General features: G+C 40.0%; 2 protein-coding genes across 2 annotated transcripts in view; one reads left to right on the top strand and one right to left on the bottom strand.

Annotated features, from left to right (window-relative positions):
- LOC139448048 (sodium-dependent dopamine transporter-like) overlaps nucleotides 1–12,563 on the bottom strand; it is a 28,808-nt gene extending 16,245 nt beyond the window's left edge. The window contains exon 1 of the mRNA XM_071229551.1: nucleotides 12,547–12,563. The gene's annotated coding sequence lies outside the window, so the exon portion shown is untranslated. The remainder of the gene's footprint in view (nucleotides 1–12,546) is intronic.
- On the top strand, nucleotides 4,353–5,549 carry LOC139448702 (tigger transposable element-derived protein 6-like). The gene has a single exon (XM_071230252.1). It carries the CDS (start codon nucleotides 4,353–4,355, stop codon nucleotides 5,547–5,549), a length of 1,197 nt encoding a protein of 398 aa, XP_071086353.1.
- Nucleotides 12,564–23,565: the final 11,002 nt, after the last annotated feature.

Raw genomic sequence — 23,565 nt, 5'->3', positions numbered from 1 at the left:
GATCCAAACTGCATCGTGATGTCTTCAGAAATACAAATTTCTTTCAATATTTATACTACGAGATAGTAAGGGTAAGGCTTACTCACCTGTGGAACGTAGACAATATCGCTAATACAGATATAACGTATTTGAATGTTAATACTAAAGACAAACACTCATTATGTTTGCAGTGACGATATAACTCTTATACACGTTTATTGGTAACTTTCGTCAGTTTTGCTCTTCATTTTAATACCTATGTTTTTACATATACATGTAACAATACCCGACAAGCCTGTCATACATAATTATTGGGCAGTTTTCAATCTTGTACTGACTTACTCTGGTGTTCCTGAGAGAAGCTTATTGGCTTGAGTGTTACACCCCGTTTTTCTGGTAATCCTATTATTACTTTATTTTCTATGTAATGACACCCTGTACACTTGATCACGGCTCCGTGACTATCCATAACAATCAAGAGGAACATTCAGTTCAAGTAAAATGATGAGATTGACGCCACAGTCAGTCAAAAACCAATGCTGTGAGGTTTGATTACACACTTCTACCAGGTCGAACATCGTGGATCCTCATTTTGAGAATCAAAGTTCATATGCTAATCCATCTGCGAATACCGTCCCGCTCAAGATGACCTTACTTGTTGCTAAAACTATCATCAATACCCCACTCTCACGCAGAAATACAGGAAATACAGGAAATACTGACTGCTGATAGCCTCTGGTCAATTCCGCGCTACCGCAGAATGTTCGTCCAACTGTGCAGGGGGCATTCAATCACGCTGAAATGTTTTCGCCTTGCATCCAAGATGGTGGACAAGTGAAATCGTATGAAATATGGCAATTATAGGTCGCTGTCTTTTTTTTGATTACCCAATAAAGTCACTTCAACATCCAATTTCCGATACAAGTAAATGAATAAGTGTGTTTTACGCCACAACTAGTCAAAGACCAAAGTTGTCTTGTTTGATGACACACAATCTACCAGGTAGCACATTGTGTACACACTATCCCCATTTAAGTCTCCACTGTGCGTATTCCTGGTAACGAAAAGGCACACTGTACCTAGGAATCTCATTAATACATTCATGCGCGGCATTCTCTACCTCTAGAAGATTATATAGTTAACATGCTTATCCAACTCGAACTATCATGCCCTCAAAAATCCAGCAGGCCCACATTTACACACACACACGCACACACACGCACACGCGCACACGCGCGCACACACACACACACACACACACACACACACACACAACGGACACAACTGACAGGAAATACTGCTGATATCCTAAACTCAGCCGCCCTGAAATGTTTTCGCCTTGCATCCAAGATTGCGGGCAAGTGAAATCGTATGATATTTGGGCTATTTTAGGTCGCGATCACTTTTTTGATTACCCAATAAAGTCAATTCAAAGTATACGGTTGTGAAGGAGCTTACAACTTTATAACACTTATTTATCTCATTCCAATAGAGCTACTCGTGCTCACATAAAGTTGTAGTTATTATGTCACTGCTTTATTTCTTAAAACATATATAACGTGTTCATGAATAACAATTAAGATGAACATTCAATTTCCGATACAAGTAAATGAATAAGTGTGCTTTACGCCACAATCAGTCAAAGACCAACGTTGTCTGGTTTGATGATATTGTGTACACCCTATCCCCATTTAAGTCTCCACGAAAAGGCCCCATGTACCTGGGAAACTCATTAATACATTCATGCGCGGCATTCTTTACCTTAAGAAGATCATAGTTAACATGCTTTTCCAATCCCTGAATTGAGAAGACGTGCGTTTCGAAGCTCCTCCAAGTCGTCATCAATATCCGTAAACGTCTGTGATATTATTACCCATCAAAAGCCGAATATATTTATTGCGCTTTCTTGACGACAAATGTCATAATTGGGATAACACTTTCTTAGTAAAGTACAGATTCTCGTCCTTTTTTGGGTTGACTCCCGTCCGGGATTTGAGCCCACACTGTGAGTGAGGCACCCAATCGCCAGCACACAAGTCAGAGATCTAACCCATTCTCAGTAAACTACATAGTAAACTACATATTCTCGTAATTTTTAGGGTTGAGATAATAGACGTTGATGGACAAATTAAAGCCAAAACTTAACTTATGAATATTGGTAATGGGCAATGGACAATGGGCAAACGGGAGGCCGGGGTAATCAGCGCTTATTATCTGATGGCTTCCCTTGTTACGTTTCCTTCTTTGCTATCTTTATACTTTTGTTGTTCTTACAGGTACATATATTTGTTCTCTGCCTCATAGCATTTATTCACCCGATGAAGGAGTGAGTATATACTCCGAAACGTTGTGTTCCTCATAATAAAGACGTTGACATTCATAGTTTTTTCCTTATGTGTATCACTTCTTAATGCCTTTCAAAGACTCAATCTAGCTTTGTTTTTAAATGTGGGGATATTTGCTTAGAATATAATATGGTCATGCCTATAAACATTTGGGTCTTTGTCTACTTGAGCATTTAAACATCAATTTTATAGCTGATGACATTGCTAAATCTGCAGGAATGCAGTACACATCATAGCAAGCTGTGATCTTTATTCACACTTTAGATATTCGAAATGGAGATCTGTAAATTTATCGTAGTCTTCCGCAACTCTCACCTCCTGACCAGTTGAACTTCTTAGTGCATTCTGATGCCATTGTAAAATTCCAGGCTGCCCTTCTTTCTGTGATGTTTTGATGAATGAAATCTATTGCGTTATGATAATCTCTGTTTGCTGATATTTAATATGTACATATTGTAAAATATTTACGATAGTTTAGACGTGTAATTCGATGCATACTATGCAATGTAAACATAAGTACGGATGCACGAACGCGGTTACAGTCATAGTTATAGTGCGATGGATCCATGATGGCTGACGTAGACATAATGGCGGGGAAAGAAGAATGCGATGTGTGTGTGTGTGTGCGTGTGAGTGTATGTGTGTGTGTATGTGTGTGTGAGCGTGCGTGCGTGCGTGCGTGCGTTCTGATACGAGAGTGTTGTGAGATGATTGTGTAAGTAAGTTAAGTGGGTGAGGATTGTGGCAGGTATGAGTATTGATACATGCAGACTGGGGGTTGGGGGACATGGTGTGCCTGTTCTGATGTCTTTTGTTTCACTCACTTGCAGTGTTTGCTTTAACACACAAAAAATGTGTTACGGATTTTAATGACTGAAAATGTAGTGTCTCAAAGGTCATACTGACCGGGCATTCTACATATCTATTCGAACTACATAGTCATTTTTATGCTGCACACACACACACACACACACACACACACACACGCACACGAACACGCACACGCAAACGCACACAGATACACACACACACACATTCACATTACTTGTTTCATTAAATGTATCATCGAGTATCAGTAAGAAACTAGAAGTAACTGCCTTTGTTCTGTATACCTCACCAAGTTTCAGCTTTCGCCTCTTCCTTTGTGGAATGAGGTTTCACATTTGTAAAATGATCTCTCTTATCTGTCTGTACCATCAACTTAACTGCCCTCATCCCTGCAGTTTTCCCGTCCCATATTGCCAAGGAGGTCTCCCACAAGGAAGATTCATTCAAGTTGTACCGTGCCTAGCACAATATGTTGTGGTGCTTTGCTGTGGCCAAACATTTTGTAACAATTTGGCAAACTTTGATATGTAAACATCAAATATAATTCAGTTTTATTTCAATAAAAACGGAAAAAAATCTTACTTATTTTGTGGATACCATAACAATAAATCAAACCGATTGATCGTTTGAGCTAGCATGAATATCAAAAATATTTAGTAAGTCGATAGTCATAATTCCCACTGTTGGTCCAAAGTGAAATGTTCTTCATGAATACTGTAAATCATGAAATTAACGCAATAATAAGTCAGCACATTAATGCGAGTATAGAACCCTGGGTTAAAATGCGTCAGGACATTTATGAGAGTAGCCTTTCAAAAATTACCGTAGACTCACAATTCAATAATGTAGTATTGGCTGATAGACGTTCGACCGAATAATATCATTTGCTAACTTCAACTGTTCATCTAATTTCCATTAATGTATGTTACATAGTTAATATGTTCATGGGCTTCATCACTGAATGTATAGTGAGGAGGACTACTTCAGTTGAGGATAAGTAACATGAATAATGATATTATTATGCTATTATCACTATTATTCCTTCAGATTATTAAAAAAAGTTACATTTTGAAGGAATCATCGAAATGGATAGCAGTTTCTTCATCGGACACCAGCACATCCCGAAGTAGAAAGTCAGACCAAGAAGAATTAGAAAATGCGCTGTTCTTGTGGTTTTCAGACGTGAGAAAGAGAAACATCATGTTAAATGACGAACTTCTTAAAACTCAAGCGAAGGTGTTAGGTGACAAATTAGGCGTCGAAGATTTTTCATACAGCACTGGCTGGCGCCATCGCTTCAAGCTGAGACATGGAATTAAGATGCATAAAGTCCATGGTGAATCAGCATCCGTTTCACTAGAACTTGTGAAAGAAGGTCGAGAATCCTTACAAGAAGTGCTGCGGGAATACAATCCGTGTGATATTTTTAACTGTGACGAAACGGGTTTGTTCTACAAGATCGAACCAAATTCAACACTCAGTACTGTCCCCGTTTCTGAGAAACTAAAGCCATTAGTTATTCATAAATACAACATGCCACGTTGTTTCGGCAGAACATTTGACCCTACATCAGTTTGCCACTGGTATGTAAACAAGAAAGCGTGGATGACTTCATTAATATTCAAAGCCTGGCTACTGAACTTGGATCGGCAAATGCGATTGGAGCGACGCCACGTGATATTGTTGTTGGACAACGCCCCATCCCATGCTACTGTCGACACGACTAATGTGAAATGTCACTTTTTGCCACCAAATACAACAGCGCACATTCAGCCACTAGATGCCAGGATAATAAAGAATTTCAAGCTTTATTATAAGAAACAACAAATGAAGTTACACCTTGACAATGTTGAAGCAGAAGAAATACAACCCCTAGATGTGAAGCGATCTCTGCTTTTTATCAGGGCTGCTTGGAATGAGGTGAAGCAAGACACCATCATTAACTGTTGGCACCACACCCGTATTCTCCCAGATGCAACTGCTACCATGGCTACAGCTGAACCCGTCATCGCCGACCTCGAAGCCATCAACGCAATTAATGCCACTTTCAACACCATGTACGGCGACACGGCATCGAGGGAAGGCTTTTTGACCGCCGATGACGACATCCCATGTGAGGAAGAGCTGACCAACGACGCCATCGTTGACATCGTCCGAGGACAGCCTGACGATGTGAACACAGATAACACAGAGGATGAAGCAGACGACAGCGAGGATCGAATTATCCCACCAGCAGCAGCCATCAAGGCAAATCTCACTCAACTTGCATGCTTCGTCGAACACCACTTAGATGTGTTTTCCGTCACTGACTTGGACATCATTACAAAGATGCAGGGGACTTTGAGAAATGAGTCAAAATGTGAGAAACAGAAAACACTGAAAGACTATTTTAAGTAGATGAAGCAAGTTGTCAAGACAGTAGCACTTGCATTTACACGAGGAAACGTGTGTCGTTGATGTGATTAATTCAGTGAGTAATGTCTCTATTGTTATGTATAAATGGGAAAATTATTATTATTTTTGCACATTCATCAATTATAAATTAAGGAATGAATGAATAAACAAAATAACAATATTAATATTTCGTTTTTAATGATTTTATTACAAGGTATACACGGTTATTATCTATCGTGAAGACGTCCGATTTTCGATCACAAATCACTTAATTTCGTTAATCCGACATACTCGTTAATCCGACACAATCATGTGCAACCAACGATGTCGGATTAACGAGACTTGACTCTATTATGTTTTCATATTAAACATAGAGAAAGAGGTCTGGAGATTGAAGAAGATATTTTTAGCACAGGAATTGTTAACATAATTCTTAAAGATATTATGTTTTGTTTGTTTGTTGTTTAATGCCAAACGCAGCAACTTAAGGATACAGTCGTGCCCCGCTTATACGGACTTCAGATATCCGGAAACCTCGGTTCCCGGACGATTTTCATTCAAAACGAAATAATTACTATATAAATTTACCCGTATATCCGGAAATTCATGTTGACATAGAATCGTCAAACAAAAACAAATATGACTTTTAACGAATCAAAGTATGTCATTTATGATATATGTATCCATTCTCTGTCAACTAAAGTTCGTTTCAAGGCGTCAATAGCGGTATTCTTACGGTGGTTGCTGTTAATAACGGTGAGTTGTGCGATCTTCCGATCGCTTCACACACGATTTCGCCGAAATTAATAAAAACAATATGTATAAGGAATTTTGTCATGAGTTGCATAATTGAAGGGAAGTAACCCTTCCAGTAAGAAGCTGGTTTCAGTTATACGGAAATTCGTTTATACGGACGAATTGTGAAATGACGCAAGTGTCCGTATAAACGAGGCACGACTGTATTACAACATACATACATTTAGGTTCAGTTGAATTTTTAAATTTGTATTATTTTGCAAATGTTACATGTTTTGTTGTGCGGTAAGTTCTTAAACAATTTTGTCCCAGTTTGCAGGGTTTAATATTGTCCAAAATTCTTTAGGGGAGTATTTAGCGTCACTTTTGAGTTTCACACTTACTGCAATCTTATGTTTTGTAATATATATCTTTAAACATGTTTCATGTTTTCGAGCAATATCTATAGGGTATTTTGTGTATTACATTCTCATGATTTTTAAATCGTTTTCTAGCTTTTGTATAGCATAAGTTTACATTCAGGGCCAAACCATGGGTTGTGATTTTTATCATTCTGTCTGTTGTCATATTTGTTTAGGGTTTGTTTCCCCGACCCGTAAAGATTCCAGGGAAGAATAGGTCTTCAGCAACCAGGGATAGGGTCGTCTGACTCTCTGACTTTGTTGATGCATGTCATCGATCCCAATTGCGTGTATGTAAATTTCTATTCTGCATTATCTTATCTGTTTCATCATAATGGTTAATTGAAGCTATATTTGGATAGTGTTACTTGATTCATTGCCAACATCAAGCCGTGTACCAAGGTTGGTAACTTCAACACCACAGACATTTACATCAACATTTTCAATACTTGCTACACGTGTCGATTGCTGAGGTAGAATGGTATACAGCACAGAGAAATTACTCAGTATTTTTATTGCTCATTCATCTGTTGCGCCTTATGCACAATATCGCGATCACAAACATCAGCATATTGATCGTCACTGGTCAACTAAACAGCACGCACAGTATCGCGAACGCAAGTGTCATCATCGTATTCGTTACAAGCCAGTTGCAAGTCGTGCATAGAAATACGATCATAGACATCAGCATGCAGTTCCTAACGAGTCAAATGAATACCATGCAAAGCATCGCGGAAAAATGGGACGGTGGGCTCTTCTATATGAGGATATTTCTTCAGGACATTGATGTATAATAGGGCTTTCTTATGCCATAAAAGGCGACCAAATTGAGCAACCTCCTCGTGGTGAGTGATGGGTAACGCTAATCGCTCTTCCCCCGTGTGGAACCGGGGCAGAATATTTTCACAGCACCCCATTGCAGGTCGTAAGAGGCGACCAGAGTGGGCAACCTGTTTGCCGTGGGTTGCGCCCCTGTGTCGGTGGAGGACGGGATTCTGGTGGTTGAGGGCACTGGAGCCAGGACCAGTGTTCCTTTTTGCCCAACACACCACACTGACCCTGACTTATTAAAAGTGGTAGTATTTCTCTTTCTAAGATATTCTTGCCGTATAATATACATTTGATAAGGTTGATGCATACTCTCAAAACATGAAAGCAAGACCAATTAAAGACTATTATATATTCGTAATATATACTATGAGTTTATATCCAGCGCTCGATGAAGCAATTGAAAAGATGGAAACTGTTGATGGATATCGATTACATTAAATAAGCGACATAAAACATCGAATAGAGAAGGATAGGGAGTTGAGACTTGGATTGTATAAAAAGTATCGCAGAGCTGTGAATGCTCTGGATGGAGTTGACACCGTGCTTGTAGCAGCTGGCATGGGACTCGGTGTAGCCGGTGTTGGTTTACTATCAACTATAATCGCCGCGCCTATCGTACTCGGCATGGAAATAGCAGCTGGAGTCTCGGGACTAGCAGGAATAGCGATAAAATTCATTTCTCATAGATTGCAAAAGAAAGCATTAAAACACGATAGTATTCGGATACTCGCCGAAGCAAAGTTGAACAGCATTGAGGATCATATTTCGACAGCAATGGTCGATTGTAAGATATGATGAGTTTCGTTTAGTGCTGTCGGAACTCACCAAATACAACGAAATGAAGCAGGAGATTCGATCAAAATCTCATAAGACCAGTGGTATTAGCGAGGATGAGAAAAAAAAGTTCATAGAACAGGGGAGGCAACAAGCGCGTCAATTATTCCGTGCCAAAACCAAAGAACTGGTTGGAGATTAAAAATAGATTGCTTACTTTCGTTTGATCACATTTAGACAAATGCTTACATAAATATATATAATAATGGAAAAAACTATTAAATGGAGAGAATTACCACAAGGTTTTTATTATATCAGTGATGTCAAACCAACCAAATACGGTAATCAATTGTTTCTTATCAATTTACATGAAGAGTGTAGTTATATAGTCTGGTCTCCTACTAAAATGAACGAAGAACTTAATAAAAATGTTGAATATCGCTTTATCAATAAAAATAATGAAGAATATTTTTATTACCATTAAGGCTCATCTAAAGCAATGATTGGCCCCAGGTATTGGTGAGCTAGAGCCAATTTAACTTAATCTCATGACTATCGTTGAATCGCATGATCATTTTGGCATAAACAATTCCATCTGTAGGGGTGGTATAGGTATATGAATCCGGCTCCAGTGGAAGTGGTCCAGAACCCCCATTACCTATACTACTTAGCTTAGGCCATTTTAGTGGTCCGCGTTTATATATGCGACTCAGTGCCTTAGCTCAGTGCATTAGCTACTTCTGTTGAATCTTTCGAGGTTAATGGCTCTGCCTCTTTGTATTGACTAGCCATATCCACTGCTGTTAAAGCGTATTTATACGTTTTGCGTTTTACCTTATCGTGGGGAAGAAACAAGAGGTCAACCTGATGAACTTCATTCGTCGTAAAAATATCAAACTTCTTCCTCGGTATATAACGCGGTGCCGGTAAATATATTTGCCACAACGCTTGTTTCTTTAACCAATCCTTGGCCACATCTTTAGATACCTTAGCCGCGGTGGCTAATTTTTTTATTGCTCCTATACCTTTCCAATATCCTCGTGGGCTATATTAAATTTAATTCATTATTAATTAATATTGATGTTTCGTTTAATACAACTCATGACTATCTTTGAATTGCATCATCATTTACGCATAAAAAATCCCCCCTGTAGTAGCAGTACAAGTAATAAATCCGGCTCCAGTGGAAGTGATCCAGAACCCCCATTACCTATAAAAATTTGGTGGTGAGCTAGAATCAATTTAGCTGAATCTTATGACTATCGTTGAATCGCATAGTCATTTTGGCATAAAAAAATTCCATCTGTAGTGGTGGTATAGGTATATGAATCCGGCTCCAGTGGAAGTGGTCCAGAACCCCCATTACCTATACTACTAATGTGTTTGCTCAGACAGATCCTGAGCGTTATAAGGTTAATGCGGTCATATGTGCTCTGATGGCAAAGGGTCAGCATATGTGAAAACAAAGAAACATCAATCCAATATTTGAAATGTCGAAAACAAATGGGGGAGTGAGTGAGTGAGTGTGTTGGGTTTTACGCCGCTTTTAACAGTATTCCAGTTATATCGCGGCGTGTCAGCTTAATGTGGGAGGAAAGCCCGAAGTGATGCAGGTCTCAGACGTTTACCACTCCGGTGAAACCCACGAGCACGACAAACCTAAAAACATAATCGGGGCGAACCGGGATTCGAACCCACAATCATAGGTTTCTGGCGTGCCCAAGGGACGCAAATCTGCACAGCGAATCGCGGCGCCTTAGACGACTGGGCCACCCGTGCCCCCCGAAAACAAATGATCACTTTGTGTAAGTACCGGTAATATGAGCATGTAACAACTGATCAAAATACATACACTTGTTATCCGGAATGATACATAACTTTCTGAGGCATGACAACATTTGAAAAATTTACTAATTTACAAATGTTTCACCACCTCAGGAAAGATCCATATTTTAAACCCTAGTAAACTTATATGTATTAAAATCTACAATAGGTGATCAAATTATTAACCTAGCTAAATGTCGGTTTGATTGTCGATGGCAGATACAACATAACTGTGCCATTCCTTGACACCTATTTGGTTTGTATCGGTTTGTGTTATCTGTATAAAGTCGCATCTTTAACTTGTGTGTTATCCCGTTACTTATGGGATAACAAGTTGTAATCTTAACCTTAAAGTAGAAGGGAGAATCCCGTAAGTCAGTGATCAGTTAAAGAGATGTGCCAGTATTTATTGTGAGGTTCAATGTGATACATTAATAATCAAAGAATAATCTTATATACACATTACATTTTGATGAGGGAATTAGCATTTAAAATGGTAGAGTTTGTAACACTTATAATATTTCATTCTTTCAACTAAACATTGAATAATAATCATTCAGGAAAAATTCATACTATTACTTAAACTATATCTCAATAATACTTAAAGGGTTTTCATATAAATCATATATAAAGGATATTTGCCGTTGAACCAACAATGTGTAATACATTTGATTTGCCCATACATGAGTACAATAAATGCACAACTATAATCATGCCAATACATGTACTTTACTTACATATTCAACAACAACTGAGATAATAAGAATGGCAATATTCAGGCAAGTGCACTATATGCATACTAAACTAGTGTCCAAAAGAAACGATACCAACTTATTTTCAAAATTGTTTTTTACTAAGTGAATTGTCTAGTATGAAAACATGCCAATTCGTATTGCACATCCCAAACACAGCATAGTCGATAAAAAATACCGGGAACACGTGATCACTTCCGGGAAAAAAACGTAAATTTCGTGAAAGTGACATTTCCCTCTCTAGCATGTTCTGCACGTGCATAAAAACTGTATAAAACGGCTGATCAGACACGTTGATATCACAGCAACAAAAAGAACACAAGATATGCCACGTTTGACAGCCATCGAGAGAGAGAGAGAGCCGTTGGAATGGTCCAACAAGGAGCGTCACACGTCGACGTCGCCAGATGGTTGGGCTGCGCACGCATCACTATCACCAGGTTGATGCAGCGGTTACGTCAGACAGGTCAGACGTCAGACAGGCCCAGGAGTGGAAGACCACGTGTAACCACGCCCCGTGAAGATCGTTACATCCGGGTATTACACCTGAGGAACCGCACCGTAACAGCGACGCCCACGGCGGCTACAGCACTGGGACACAGGATCAGTCGACAGACCGTCTACAGGAGACTACGGCAGTATGGTATCCGGCCACGTCATCCCTACCGCGGACCGCTCCTGACGCCTCGACACCGGAACAACAGACTGATCTGGGCCAGGCAACGGCGGGACTGGGCACGTGTTATGTTCTCTGATGAGAGCAGATTCCTCATCTTCAGAAACGATGGACGGCAGCTTGTATACCGACGATTTGGTGAACGTTTGGCGCCTAACTGTATCCAACAGGTCCGGCCGTTTGGAGGTGGAGGGTTAATGGTTTGGGGTGGCATATGTGGTGACGTCAAAACGTTGCTTGTCGTAATTCGTGGAAACCTGAATGCACAGCGTTATCTTGATGACATCCTACGGCATGTTGTGGTGCCCTTTATTCAGCAACAGCCTCGTGGACTCCTTTTCCAACATGACAATGCAAGGCCACACACAGCAAGATTGACACAGAACTTCCTTGCCAACGCCAGCGTACAGGTTTTGCCATGGCCCGCATGTTCACCGGACATGAATCCCATCGAGCACTTATGGGACCACCTCGATCGGCAAATCCGACGTCGCCGTGTGCCTCCAGTCAACGTCCAGGACTTGGAACGATGTCTCCTTCAGGAATGGCAACGCATCACTCCCAACGTCATCAGACGTTTGACGTCATCAGTCCGTAGGCGTGTTCTGGCATGTATTTATGCTCACGGTATACCCGCTACTGACTTGACTTTGAGACGTGTGGTGTGACATTTCCCGTTGTTTCTGTGATCAGTGCTCTAACGAAATGTTCATTTTTCGATCCCACCCATCTTTAAAGGCTTGTCATATTGGTTGTACAGATTTTATTGAAATGAAATTTTGTACAGATGTTGTGAAAGGATTTCTCAAAAGCATAACACCAATCCTAAACTTCTGCATTGTTGAGTTTTTCTTTTATGTCGTTGCAAACAGGTGGTATCGTTTCTTTTGGACACTAGTTTATTTGCCACTTCTTACTCATAAATAATACATTTCAATCATGATATTATTTGACATAAATAACAGAGTGTGTACAAGTGAGCTTACCTCAAAGTAGAAGGGAGAGTTCGATGAGCCAGTGATCAGTCAAATAGATGTTCCAGTATTTGTTGTGGGATTCAGTGTGCTGATATGAAAACACGGGATCTCTTTTAATAGTCTAAATGTACTGGAAACATTACTGAATTCTCTTGATTAGCCTAAACATATAGCGTGTCCTTTAATGACAATTTTGGTTGGTTGTAATAGATTCGGTAATTTACTAATAGTAATTTGATAAGGTAGATCGAAATGACATTCTGGAGACGTTGCCACGAGATCGTTACACAATGTCAGTTTCGTTAATTACATCAGATTGAATGATTATTTGTTTTTACAGCTGCTGCTGCATGGATGCCTTATGAGTTTATCCAGCTGGTATCACGTGACCCTTACACGATGTTAATTAGGAGATAAACACGCTGTGTTTTCAATGAAGAGCTAGGTTACCTGTAGATTTAACCGCGCTAAATTGAATTTGGAAACAACGCGCAGCATGGGTTGAGTCTAGTGTTTTGAGTGGGTTGCCGATCTGAATTACGGAATCACTGACAACAGCCTGTAAACATAATATGGCGCTGTGTATGCTCAAACAGTTTGTTTACACCGTAATACGTCACACGAACATATGACAGGCATTGAAAGCATATAAGCACGGCAACTCGGGTGAGCTAAAATGAGGTGGGCACTATAGAACTAAGCAGGTTTTGCAAGCTTTCGTTCTGCACCGCACCATTATGACGTCATTTCGCTCATTGTGACGCAAAAGATATGACGCCAAAGTCGTATGTATAGAAGCATAAACAAGAATGTGTCCTCAGCACCCCATTGCTGGTCGTAAAAGGCGACCGAATAGGGCAGCCTGTTTGCCGTGGGCTGCGACCCTGTGTCGGCAGAGGAAGGGATTCAGGTGGCTGAGGGCGACGGTGCCGGCAATAGTGCTCCTTAGTCCAACACACCACTTCGACCCTAACTTTGCCTAGACGGGCGGTAGAATGGGCCCGATTCTATCAATCGGCTGCTCATGTCATGCCCCGTGCATAACATATTTCACGCACACGTTTGACATTTCAAAAAATAAATTTAAACTAAATGTATATCATATCTAACAATCTATAAAACTTGCTTAGAGAAGGCGGTGGCTCATGGGCTAATGTGGTGATGCTGAGCTCCGAATTCTGTACTTCTCCAATTGATTGGCCGAACCAGCTTGACCTTTAATTTGGTAAAATGCTATAGCTCTTCGTGTCAAAATTGCTGGAGTATACTACCCCTTTATCCCCGGTCTTTGCAGCTTGGACAGTCCATGGTGGATGGGGAAAAGGGGTGCTGAATCAATATCCTTTCGACATGGCTTCCCATCACCCTGGTTCAAACCGTAGATACATTGAATCTGACAATTCACCCAACGAAAACACCACCAACCGATCTGACTATTGGCCACGTTTTTTGATTTTCGAAGCTTGTGACAAAGAACCCATAAAACTAAATCCGTCCGGAATTGTCCGTGACAGGCTCGCTGCCTGTTTGGCATGACCGAGGATGAAATAGTCAAAGAACTTGTCCAACAGTCTGTCACAGCTGTTAAACGATTTACGGTTTAAAAGGATGGTGTGGTTGTAGAGAGCAACATCTTTCTCTTCACCTTCGCCCGTTCGAAGATTCAACAATCGATCAAAGCCGGTTACTGTAACATCTGAGTGGAGGTGTACATCCCCACTCCACTCCGGGGCTACACCTGCCAAGCGTTTGGACATGGATCCAAGTCCTGCCATGCCTCTGCTGTCTGTTACCGCTGTGCAATTTCTTTTCCCTGTTTGTAAGTTCGACAATTTCTGGTTCTGGCTCTGTTCCTGGTTTTGGAGTCTGCGACTCAACATTGTTGCCGTTTTTTGGTTTTTGGGTTGTTACAGCTGGTTTTCGGAATGAAGCAGTTGGAAGTGGCTGCACAGACTTGACCCATGTCAGGTCAGTCTGGCAGTCGATAGAGGCAGTGGTGACAGGAGGACGAGAGACAGCAGCAGAGGACGAGAGACAGCAGCAGAGTAAGAGATAGAAGAAGTGGTTGCAGCTGAATCTACAACCTTCTTCTTAGCTTCATAGTGGGAGAGGTTTTGTTCTTGATTTTCATGATCTGTAATTCATGTGTCGCCAGACAGGGCAGGATTTGGAAGATGCCATATGGTTCCCACCACAGTTTGAACACTTCACATCATTCCTGCAGTCAGTAGCCTCGTATTTGTAACCACAGCGGTAACAGACAGCAGAGGCATGGCAGGACTTGGATCTAGGCAAAGTTAGGGTCGAAGTGGGGTGTTGGAGTCGAAGTGGTGCGTTGGACTAAGGAGCACTATTGCCTGCTCCGTCGCCCTCAACCACCTGAATCCCTTCCTCTGCCGACACAGGGTCGCAGCCCACGGCAAACAGGCTGCCCTATTCGGTCGCCTTTTACGACCAGCAATGAGGTGCTGAGGACACATTCTTGTTTTTTTTCCCCGGGTCCCCAAGAGGATTGGGGACAACAGAGAACTGGGAATTTGACTGTGGCGTCATATCTTTTGCGTCGTCATATCTTTTGCGTCACAATAAGCGAAATGACGTCATAATGGTGCGGTGCAGAACAAAAGCTTGCAAAACCTGCTTAGTTCTATGGACATGCCCACCTCATGTTAGCTAACCCGAGTTGCCGTGCTTATATGCTTTCAATGCCTGTCATATGTTCGTGTGACGTATTACGGTGTAAACAAACTGTTTGAGCATACACAGCGCCATATTATGTTTACAGGCTGTTGTCTGTCAGATCGGCAACCCACTCAAAACACTAGACTCAACCCATGCTGCGCGTTGTTTCCAAATTCAATTTAGCGCGGTTAAATCTACAGGTAACCTAGCTCTTCATGGAAAACACAGCGTGTTTATCTCCTAATTAACACCGTGTAAGGGTCACGTGATACCAGCTGGATAAACTCATAAGGCATCCATGCAGCAGCAGCTGTAAAAACAAATAATCATTCATTCTGATGTAATTTACGAAACTGACACGCGACAACGACCACGTGACAACGTCTCCAGAATGTCATTTCGATCTACCTTATCAAATTACTATTAGTAAATTACCGAATCTATTACAACCAACCAAAATTGTCATTAAAGGACACGCTATATGTTTAGGCAAATCAAGAGAATTCAGTATGGCCCTTCAATTGTCTGGTTCCAACCGTCCAAAAAGAAGACATATAGAAGTTGATACAGAAACTGATAATGTATCTCATCATCTCGATACCTGGGCTCGATTCCTAGTAATAGAGACCCTTGATAAAGAGCCTATCAAACTCAATCCGTTTGCTGTATCCAAAGCAATTTCAGGAATTTGTGGAGAGGTGAAGAACGTGACTCGTCAACGTAGTGGTTCCCTCCTGGTTGAAAGTGCAAGAAACAGCAATCTCTCAATCTACAATCTGTCAAATTGTTTGCCAATATTGAGGTTGCTGTGTCTGAGCACAGAACACTAAACTCTTGCTGTGGCATTGTGCGTGACTGGACCCGTTGTCTGTCTGACATGTCAGAGCAGGAGATTGTTGCAGAATTGGGAAAGCAAGGTGCAACTGCCGTCAAAAGGTTTACCAGGAAGCAAGATGGAGATGTTGTTCAAACAAATACATATCTTTTTACCTTTTCCAGAACTACTCTTCCTACATCGATCAAAGCTGGCTACATGAATATTGGAGTGGTGGTGTATGTCCCCTCTCCACTCCAGTGCTTCAAATGCCAAAAGTTCGGACATGGATCAAAATCTTGCACTAGATCCCCAGTTTGTCAACAATGTAGTGGGAGCCATGACAGCACAGACTGCAACGAGGACCTTAAATGAAACAATTGTGATGGTCATCACATGGCCTTTTCAAAATCTTGCCCTGTTTGATTTTAGAATCTAAAATACTTAAAATAAAACATACCAACAACATCACTTATCATGATGCACGAAAACTGGTTGTTTCCACGCTTCCAACAACTACACCAACCTTATCTTATTCTGCTGCAGTCTCCCGTTCCACTCAAACAAATTCTATCACATGTCAGACAGATCTTACTTGGGTCCACTCTGATCAACCCCTTAAAATGGCATCCATGAGTCAGAATAAAGGTACATCTACATCATTATCTGACACTGATATTCAGCCTATGAGCGAACCTGCAAAGCAACATGCCAGTCAGCCTGCTAGTCAGTCTGCATGTCAGTCTACACGTCAGCCTGAACAAAGTACTGAACATGCAACTATCAAAAAAGGAAAGGAAAAGACAAAACAAAAAACAAAATCAAAGAAGCGCTTCTCCTCCTGAAGTACCTCTTGCTAACCCGTTTGGACCTATGAATATGGAGGTGACCCTGTCTTCAGAAGACAGAGGTAGAAATCCTTCCTCCTCACGATCACGTGAGAGGTCACCTATTGAACCACCGAGACTCAATCAAATAACCTAATCCAATGGAATTGCAGAGGACATAGAAATAATTTAAATGACATTCAACTATTGATACAGGATTTTAAACCGTCTGAGTTATGTCCACAGGAGACATACCTTAAAAGTACAGACCAATGTGATATTTGGCAGTATAACTCGCATCATTCCTAGGCGACAAAGCAACTGGGGAGTCGTCTATTTTGGTGAGACAGGGCGTGATTCACAGCCCTGTTTCTATCAATTCAAATCTTCAAGCCGTTGTTGTTCGTTTAACTTTGAACGTTGTCTTTACTCTGTGTTCCTTGTATATTCCTCCATCCACAATGCTTCGGCAAACAGATCTTCAAAATCTATATGATCAGCTACCTAATCCATGCATCATTATGGGTGATTTGAATGGGCACAACCCTCTATGGGGAAGTGTTGCCACAATGAATAAAGGAAAAGTACTTGAGGAATTCATTTCTGATAATAATTTATGTATCTGTAATGATGATTCAAACACTTATTTACATCCTGCCACTGGAACATACTCAGCACTTGATCTGTCTCTCACAGATTCAAATCTATTTAATGAATTTGAATGGTCGGTCCATGATGACCTCTGCGGAAGTGATCACTTTCCCACCATTATTAAATCTTTGAACCCGAATCCTGAAAACTCCACATCCAGATGGAATTTTAAAAAGGCTAATTGGTCATTATATGAAATATTGTGTACTGCAAAATTAACCCCTCATCATTTTCAAAATATTGAAGATCCGATTCAGTTGTTTTCAGATCAGTTCTATGAAATAGCCAATCAAACAATTCCTAAGTCCTCTGCAAATCCTCAAATTCGCAAACCGTGGTTTTTCTAACGAATGCAAACAGGCACGGAAGTGTAGGAAGAAAGCGGAAACGTACTTCCGCCGACATCCTACAGTTCATAATTTAAATCAAGTAAAAATTTCAAATGCAAACGCTAGGCGGGCTTTTCAACAAAATAAGCGTCAACTTGGAGGAACTATGTCTCCAAAATAAATTCCCGTACTCCTATATCCAAGGTATGGAACATGATACAAAAAATTAAAGGCAAACGATCAAAGTCTTCTGTTCACCATCTTAAGGAAGGTGATCAGTTATTAACTGATAAATCAGACATTGCCAATAAACTTAGTGAAACATTGGCAAAACATTCGTCATCGTCTAATTATGTCCCTGAATTCATAAAATATCAGAAACAACAGGAAAAGAAAAATGTTAATTTTAACTCTGATAACGGGGAAGACTATAATGAATGTTTTCCTTCCATGAGCTACATACAGCCCTAGGGCAAGCTCTTTATACAGCGGCTGGTGCTGATAATATTCACTATCAGCTCCTGAAACATTTGCCTAAATCATGTCTCGAAACACTTTTAGATATATTTTACCAAATATGGACGTCGGGGAATTTTCATCCTTCTTGGCAAAATGCTATTATAGTCCCTATCCTAAAGCCTGCTCGGGATCATACAGATCCATCAAGTTACCGTCCTATATCTTTAACCAGTTGTGTCTGTAAAACCATGGAGCGAATGGTAAATTATAGATTAGTTTGGTTCTTAGAAACCAATAACCTACTAACAAATATTCAATGTGGTTTCCGCAAAAATCGAAGTACTATTGATCATTTAGTACGATTGGAATCGTTTGTGAAAAATGCTATTGTCAACAAACAACATGCAGTGTCAATATTTTTCGATCTTGAGAAAGCTTACAACACTACCTGGTAGCATGGCATTTCAAAAGATTTACATGAGTTTAGTCTGAGAGGTCGCTTACCACATTTTATATCAGTTTTTAGCCGGCAGGCAGTTTCAAGTCCGAGTAGGTTTAGCCCTGTCTGACCATTATGATCAGGAGCAGGGTGTCCCACAAGGAAGTATTTTGTCAGTTACTCTATTTAGTATTTAAATCAATAGTCTTTCAAAGGTTTTAAGCAATGCATTGGATGGATCACTTTTCGTAGATGATTTTATCATATCTTGTCGTGGTAAACATATGCACACTATTGAGAGACAGCTACAATTATGCCTCAATAAAATACAGAAATGGTCTGTAGAGAGTGGGTTTAAGTTCTCTAAAGTCAAAACAAACTGTATCCATTTTTGCCGCCAATATAAACCGCATGAGGACCCTGAACTATTTTTGGCTGGTTTTCCTATAAAAGTTGTCAAGGAAGCCAAGTTCTTGGGTATTATATTTGATAATCATCTAACATTTCTACCACACATAAAATATCTGAACACTAAAAATGTCTGAAGGCAATTGACTTGTTGAAAGTCGTTTCTCATTCAAAATGGGAAGGGGATCAGACAACTCTCCTTCATTTATATCGTTCTCTCATCCGTTCCACACTCGATTATGGCTCCATCATTTATGGTGGGGCCTGTAAAAGCAACTTAAAATTATTACATTCAGTACATCATCAAGGCCTGAGACTTTGTCTTGGAGCCTTTTGAACATCCCCATTCGATAGCTTATATGTAGAGGCTGATGAGCCATCTCTAAAACAACGTCGAATCAATATGTGACTAAATTATAGTCAAATCCTTCGAATCCAGGATATGAATGTATGTTTAATCCCATGTATGCCAAATTATTTCAATCAAAACCAAAACTTGTTCCACCTCAAGGGTTCAGAATTAAGCCACACATTCTTGAAGCTAACATTGAAATCTCTACCTTCTCACCGTACCGGTTACTGTCTACACCTCCCTGGCAACTACTTAAACCAGAGGTAGACCTAACGCTAACTACCCTAAGAAAATCTGACACAAACCCATTGGTATATCAACAAGAATATGCCTAATTAAGGTCCACATATGATTCACATCGTCCTATTTTTACCGATGGTTCCAAAGATGGCGGCAAAGTTTCAAGTGCCACTATCACTGGATCTAAAATGGTGTCTTCGAGAATCCCAATTAATAGTTCTATTTTTACAGCTGAAGCCAATGCTATTCTTATAGCATTGGACTACAATCAAAACCAATCATCTCACCTTTTCATCATCTTTTCTGATTCCTTGTCATGCCTTCAGTCAATACACAATTGTTCTTCAAATCATCCCTTAATACTTGACATTTTAGAATTGCATAATGTTCTAGCCACTGCCCAATACGACATCGTCTTTTGCTGGTTGCCCAGTCATGTTGGTATCATTGGTAACACAATGGCTGATGCTGCTGCAAAAGCAGCTCTCAACAAATCTGTGACACCACTTCTTCTTCCCTACAGTGATCATAAACCTGTTACCAGTTCTTACATCAAAGATCTAATGCAGAAGAAGTGGGACACCCAAGGGGGTATAATACATGCAATAAAACCAAATATCGGTTATACCTACTTGGGTTGTCAGTCCAGATTTGAAGAGGTTGTATTAAGACGATGTCGTATTTGCCATTCAAGATATACTCATGAAATTATACTGAAAGGTGAGGATCCTCCATTCTGTATCCCTTGTGATGAAAGAATCACTGTCAAGCATGTCTTGCTTGACTGTGTGATTTTTCCATCACAAGGGATAAATATTTCAAAGTGTCATCAATAACGGATCTTTTTAATCATATAAATGCTCCTTTAATCACCGTGTTTTTAAAGGAAATAGAACTAATTAATAAATTTTGATGTACAAAGATATATATTTCATAAATTGGTAGTATATGATTATTTACTGAGATTGTTAGCGGCTATATCCTCGAAGGAGGTTGAAGTAGTGTAAAATTATTGTACCCCCCCTGAGAGGATATGTAAGCCCACATAAATCAAAGTCATTTTATATCTGCCAGTGTTTTAATCGCAGAATATTTGTTTGTTTTAAATCTCCGGCTAAACCCTGTCAATGGTCGCCAGTGATGGTGTAAATCCTGCTGAGATCCATGCAGGTAGCAAAGGTACTGTAATTCGCCATGGTCCCCAGTATGGTGACCTCACTTTAGTTGTTGGTGATATATAGCCCAATTTTTATCTATTGTAATGTTATGAATTGTCATATTTTATGGTTATGTACTAGTTTTAAACATATATCTGTGATAATCTAGTTGTTTTACTGTCCTTCGCCAACAGAATTTTATACAGTTTAAATATATTATGTCAAATTTGCCGATGTGACGTTAAATATTAACTCACTCACTCACTCACTCATTTTATTTAATGTTCCAGGTTCTGTACATGTTCGTACAGTTTGAATAAAGGTCACGAATTTGTGAATTTGTTATATTTCACTACTGTCATTGAAATCATTGCGAAGTACAAAACAACTTATCAGGCTTCATCACCAGCAGTTGGTTTGTCGTTCGTAATATTTTTCAGGTTACAGGAAACTACGGTTATATCAAACTCAATGGGGGCCACTAATGTTAGTTCGTTATAACCGCAGTTCGTTATAACCATATGTACAGCAAATGGCCGTACTAGAATACAGCTCATTACATCAAATACTTCGATATAAACGTAGCTTTCTGTATATGAAGTGTATTTATTATTTATTACACACATCAAATATGTATTTAGCTGTTAAGAAAAAAACCGACTCTCGTTCGTTATACAGACCAACTGAAAGCGCTGGTTGCTCAGGAATACTGACATATGAACCAATATAGAGAAGTGAATAATTACCTCAGGTTATAGGCCATTTCATACATGCATGACAACACACAGATATTTTTACCATCGATTTAACTGTAAAAGTACATTTTAAGGGTAATCACAATGTCAGTTAGGACAGTTAGGGTTAGGTCAATTCGCGTTATTTTGATATATGCTCTTTTTATAGTACTATAACTCGTATTTCTTACATGAACCCAGAAATGCAGTTTTCTACCATTTCCGACAGTTCTTTAAGAATAGTAAAAATATATTAGAAGAAGTTGGGAATCGGCAGTGAAGTATGACAGTGGATGTTTTTAAGACCAACTGTCTTGGAGGACGATAGGGGTAAGATGGTAATTTGACGGGTTTTTTTTTATTGAAGCGGTACGTGATACCACCACAACATCCATTCACTCAACGAGGCATTCTGTGTATGAGTCTCCCGATGGCGATTTGAAGAGGTCTGTCTCACTCCTCTTGCAGAACCTGGCCAACGTGGTCTGCAGCCCATGACGTTGATGCACATGTCTCCCTATCATTTCCCAGACGTGTTCAATGGAGAAAATATCTGGGCTAATTGTTCGCCATGGCATTCTATGGAAGTTGTGCAGATGGTTCGGTCACAGTGATGCCACCCCACACCATAACCGATCCACCGCCAAATATGTGATGAGTTCTGAGGTTAACGTTTATATCGACATCGCCAGGCACAACCAAGACCTATGAAGGAGTCATTTGGGACTGGTACCGACCAGCGATGACTAACCCGGTTTCCACGTTGTGTACATAATTGTCGTCTGTTGGCAACATAACGATTTGTAAGGTGGCACAACACGTGGCTATAATCGTCTGAACCACAATTCGTACCCTAGTAGTTTTCATTAATTTGATTCGCAGTTTGATGTCGATTTCATAGAGCCTGATTCAGATCAATCAAACATCTCTTATCGTTGGCCTGGGACGCCCTGAACGGGGTCCATCGTCAACATTTTGGATTTGTTGGCACCTGTTCTATAGTCTGCTCTCAACAAACTGTGAAAAATGGAATGTATTGGCCACTTCGGCAAGTGCAAATTTTTCGAATTATTTTTGAGTCAGGTCTCGTGAGAGGTTCCGGGTAATTTGTCAAAAATGAAAGCAAATTAAATCTGAAGTTTACTGAGAAAACATTATTTGAAATGCTGGAATTCCTTACTGATAACATTTAAATAAACTTTGGCAGAAAAACATTTACGCAAGTTGTGCTCCACGTCTTGCTGATCTGTTTCTTTATGCATATAAATCTGTATTTCTGCTCGGATTGGCAAAGTCAAAACACGTTAACTTGGCCCAAAGTGTAAATTAAGCTTCAGGTATATTGATGATCTGATATCAAATTCATTGATTTACCCACCTGGGGGAATCCAGCGGCCTCATCTGTTTAGATCCATATGTTCATATTTAGAGTCATGCATGAAGATTCAGAGTGTCAAAACACTCTCAACAAAACTGTATGACAAGAGAGGTGACTTCAACTTTGTAATAGTCAACATTCACTTCTGTTCCAACAATTTCTGTTTAGATTCCACAATTTGTAGGTTCAATCAAATATGCGCTTTCCACCAAGATTTCACAGAGCGTGATACGATTCATGCTCAGAAACTGTTTTATCACATGCAAGGTTATAAAATTCATGCCTCAGCAATTCTTTCAAAGCGTTTTAAGGTAGACATGGGGAGGATATTGTCAAATTTGAGTGACAAAAATGATGTCCAATGCGGTTCCCTATTTTGACTTATATTTTGTACCATATGATTCTGTGTGTTTTCAGGTGAACAATTGTCTTGCCGTTTGACGGATGCCTGGGACAGGATACGCTCATCATTTTTAGAACGCCTGGCAGCATCACTATTTGATAGTGATTCATACAATCGAGCATGTTTTTTTCTAGGAAGACTGTTATACCACTCTT

This window comes from Haliotis cracherodii, unplaced genomic scaffold (genome assembly GCF_022045235.1).
Source record: "Haliotis cracherodii isolate W230 unplaced genomic scaffold, xgHalCrac1.p SCAF_7, whole genome shotgun sequence".
Lineage (NCBI taxonomy): Eukaryota > Metazoa > Mollusca > Gastropoda > Lepetellida > Haliotidae > Haliotis > Haliotis cracherodii.
The sequence above is the reverse complement of the archived record's forward strand: the minus strand, read 5'-3'. Positions and strand labels throughout refer to the sequence as shown.

Excerpts from the sequence above, each read along its gene's own strand:
- LOC139448702 (XM_071230252.1), top strand. The coding sequence starts at position 4,353 with ATGTTAAATGACGAACTTCTTAAAACTCAAGCGAAGGTGTTAGGTGAC.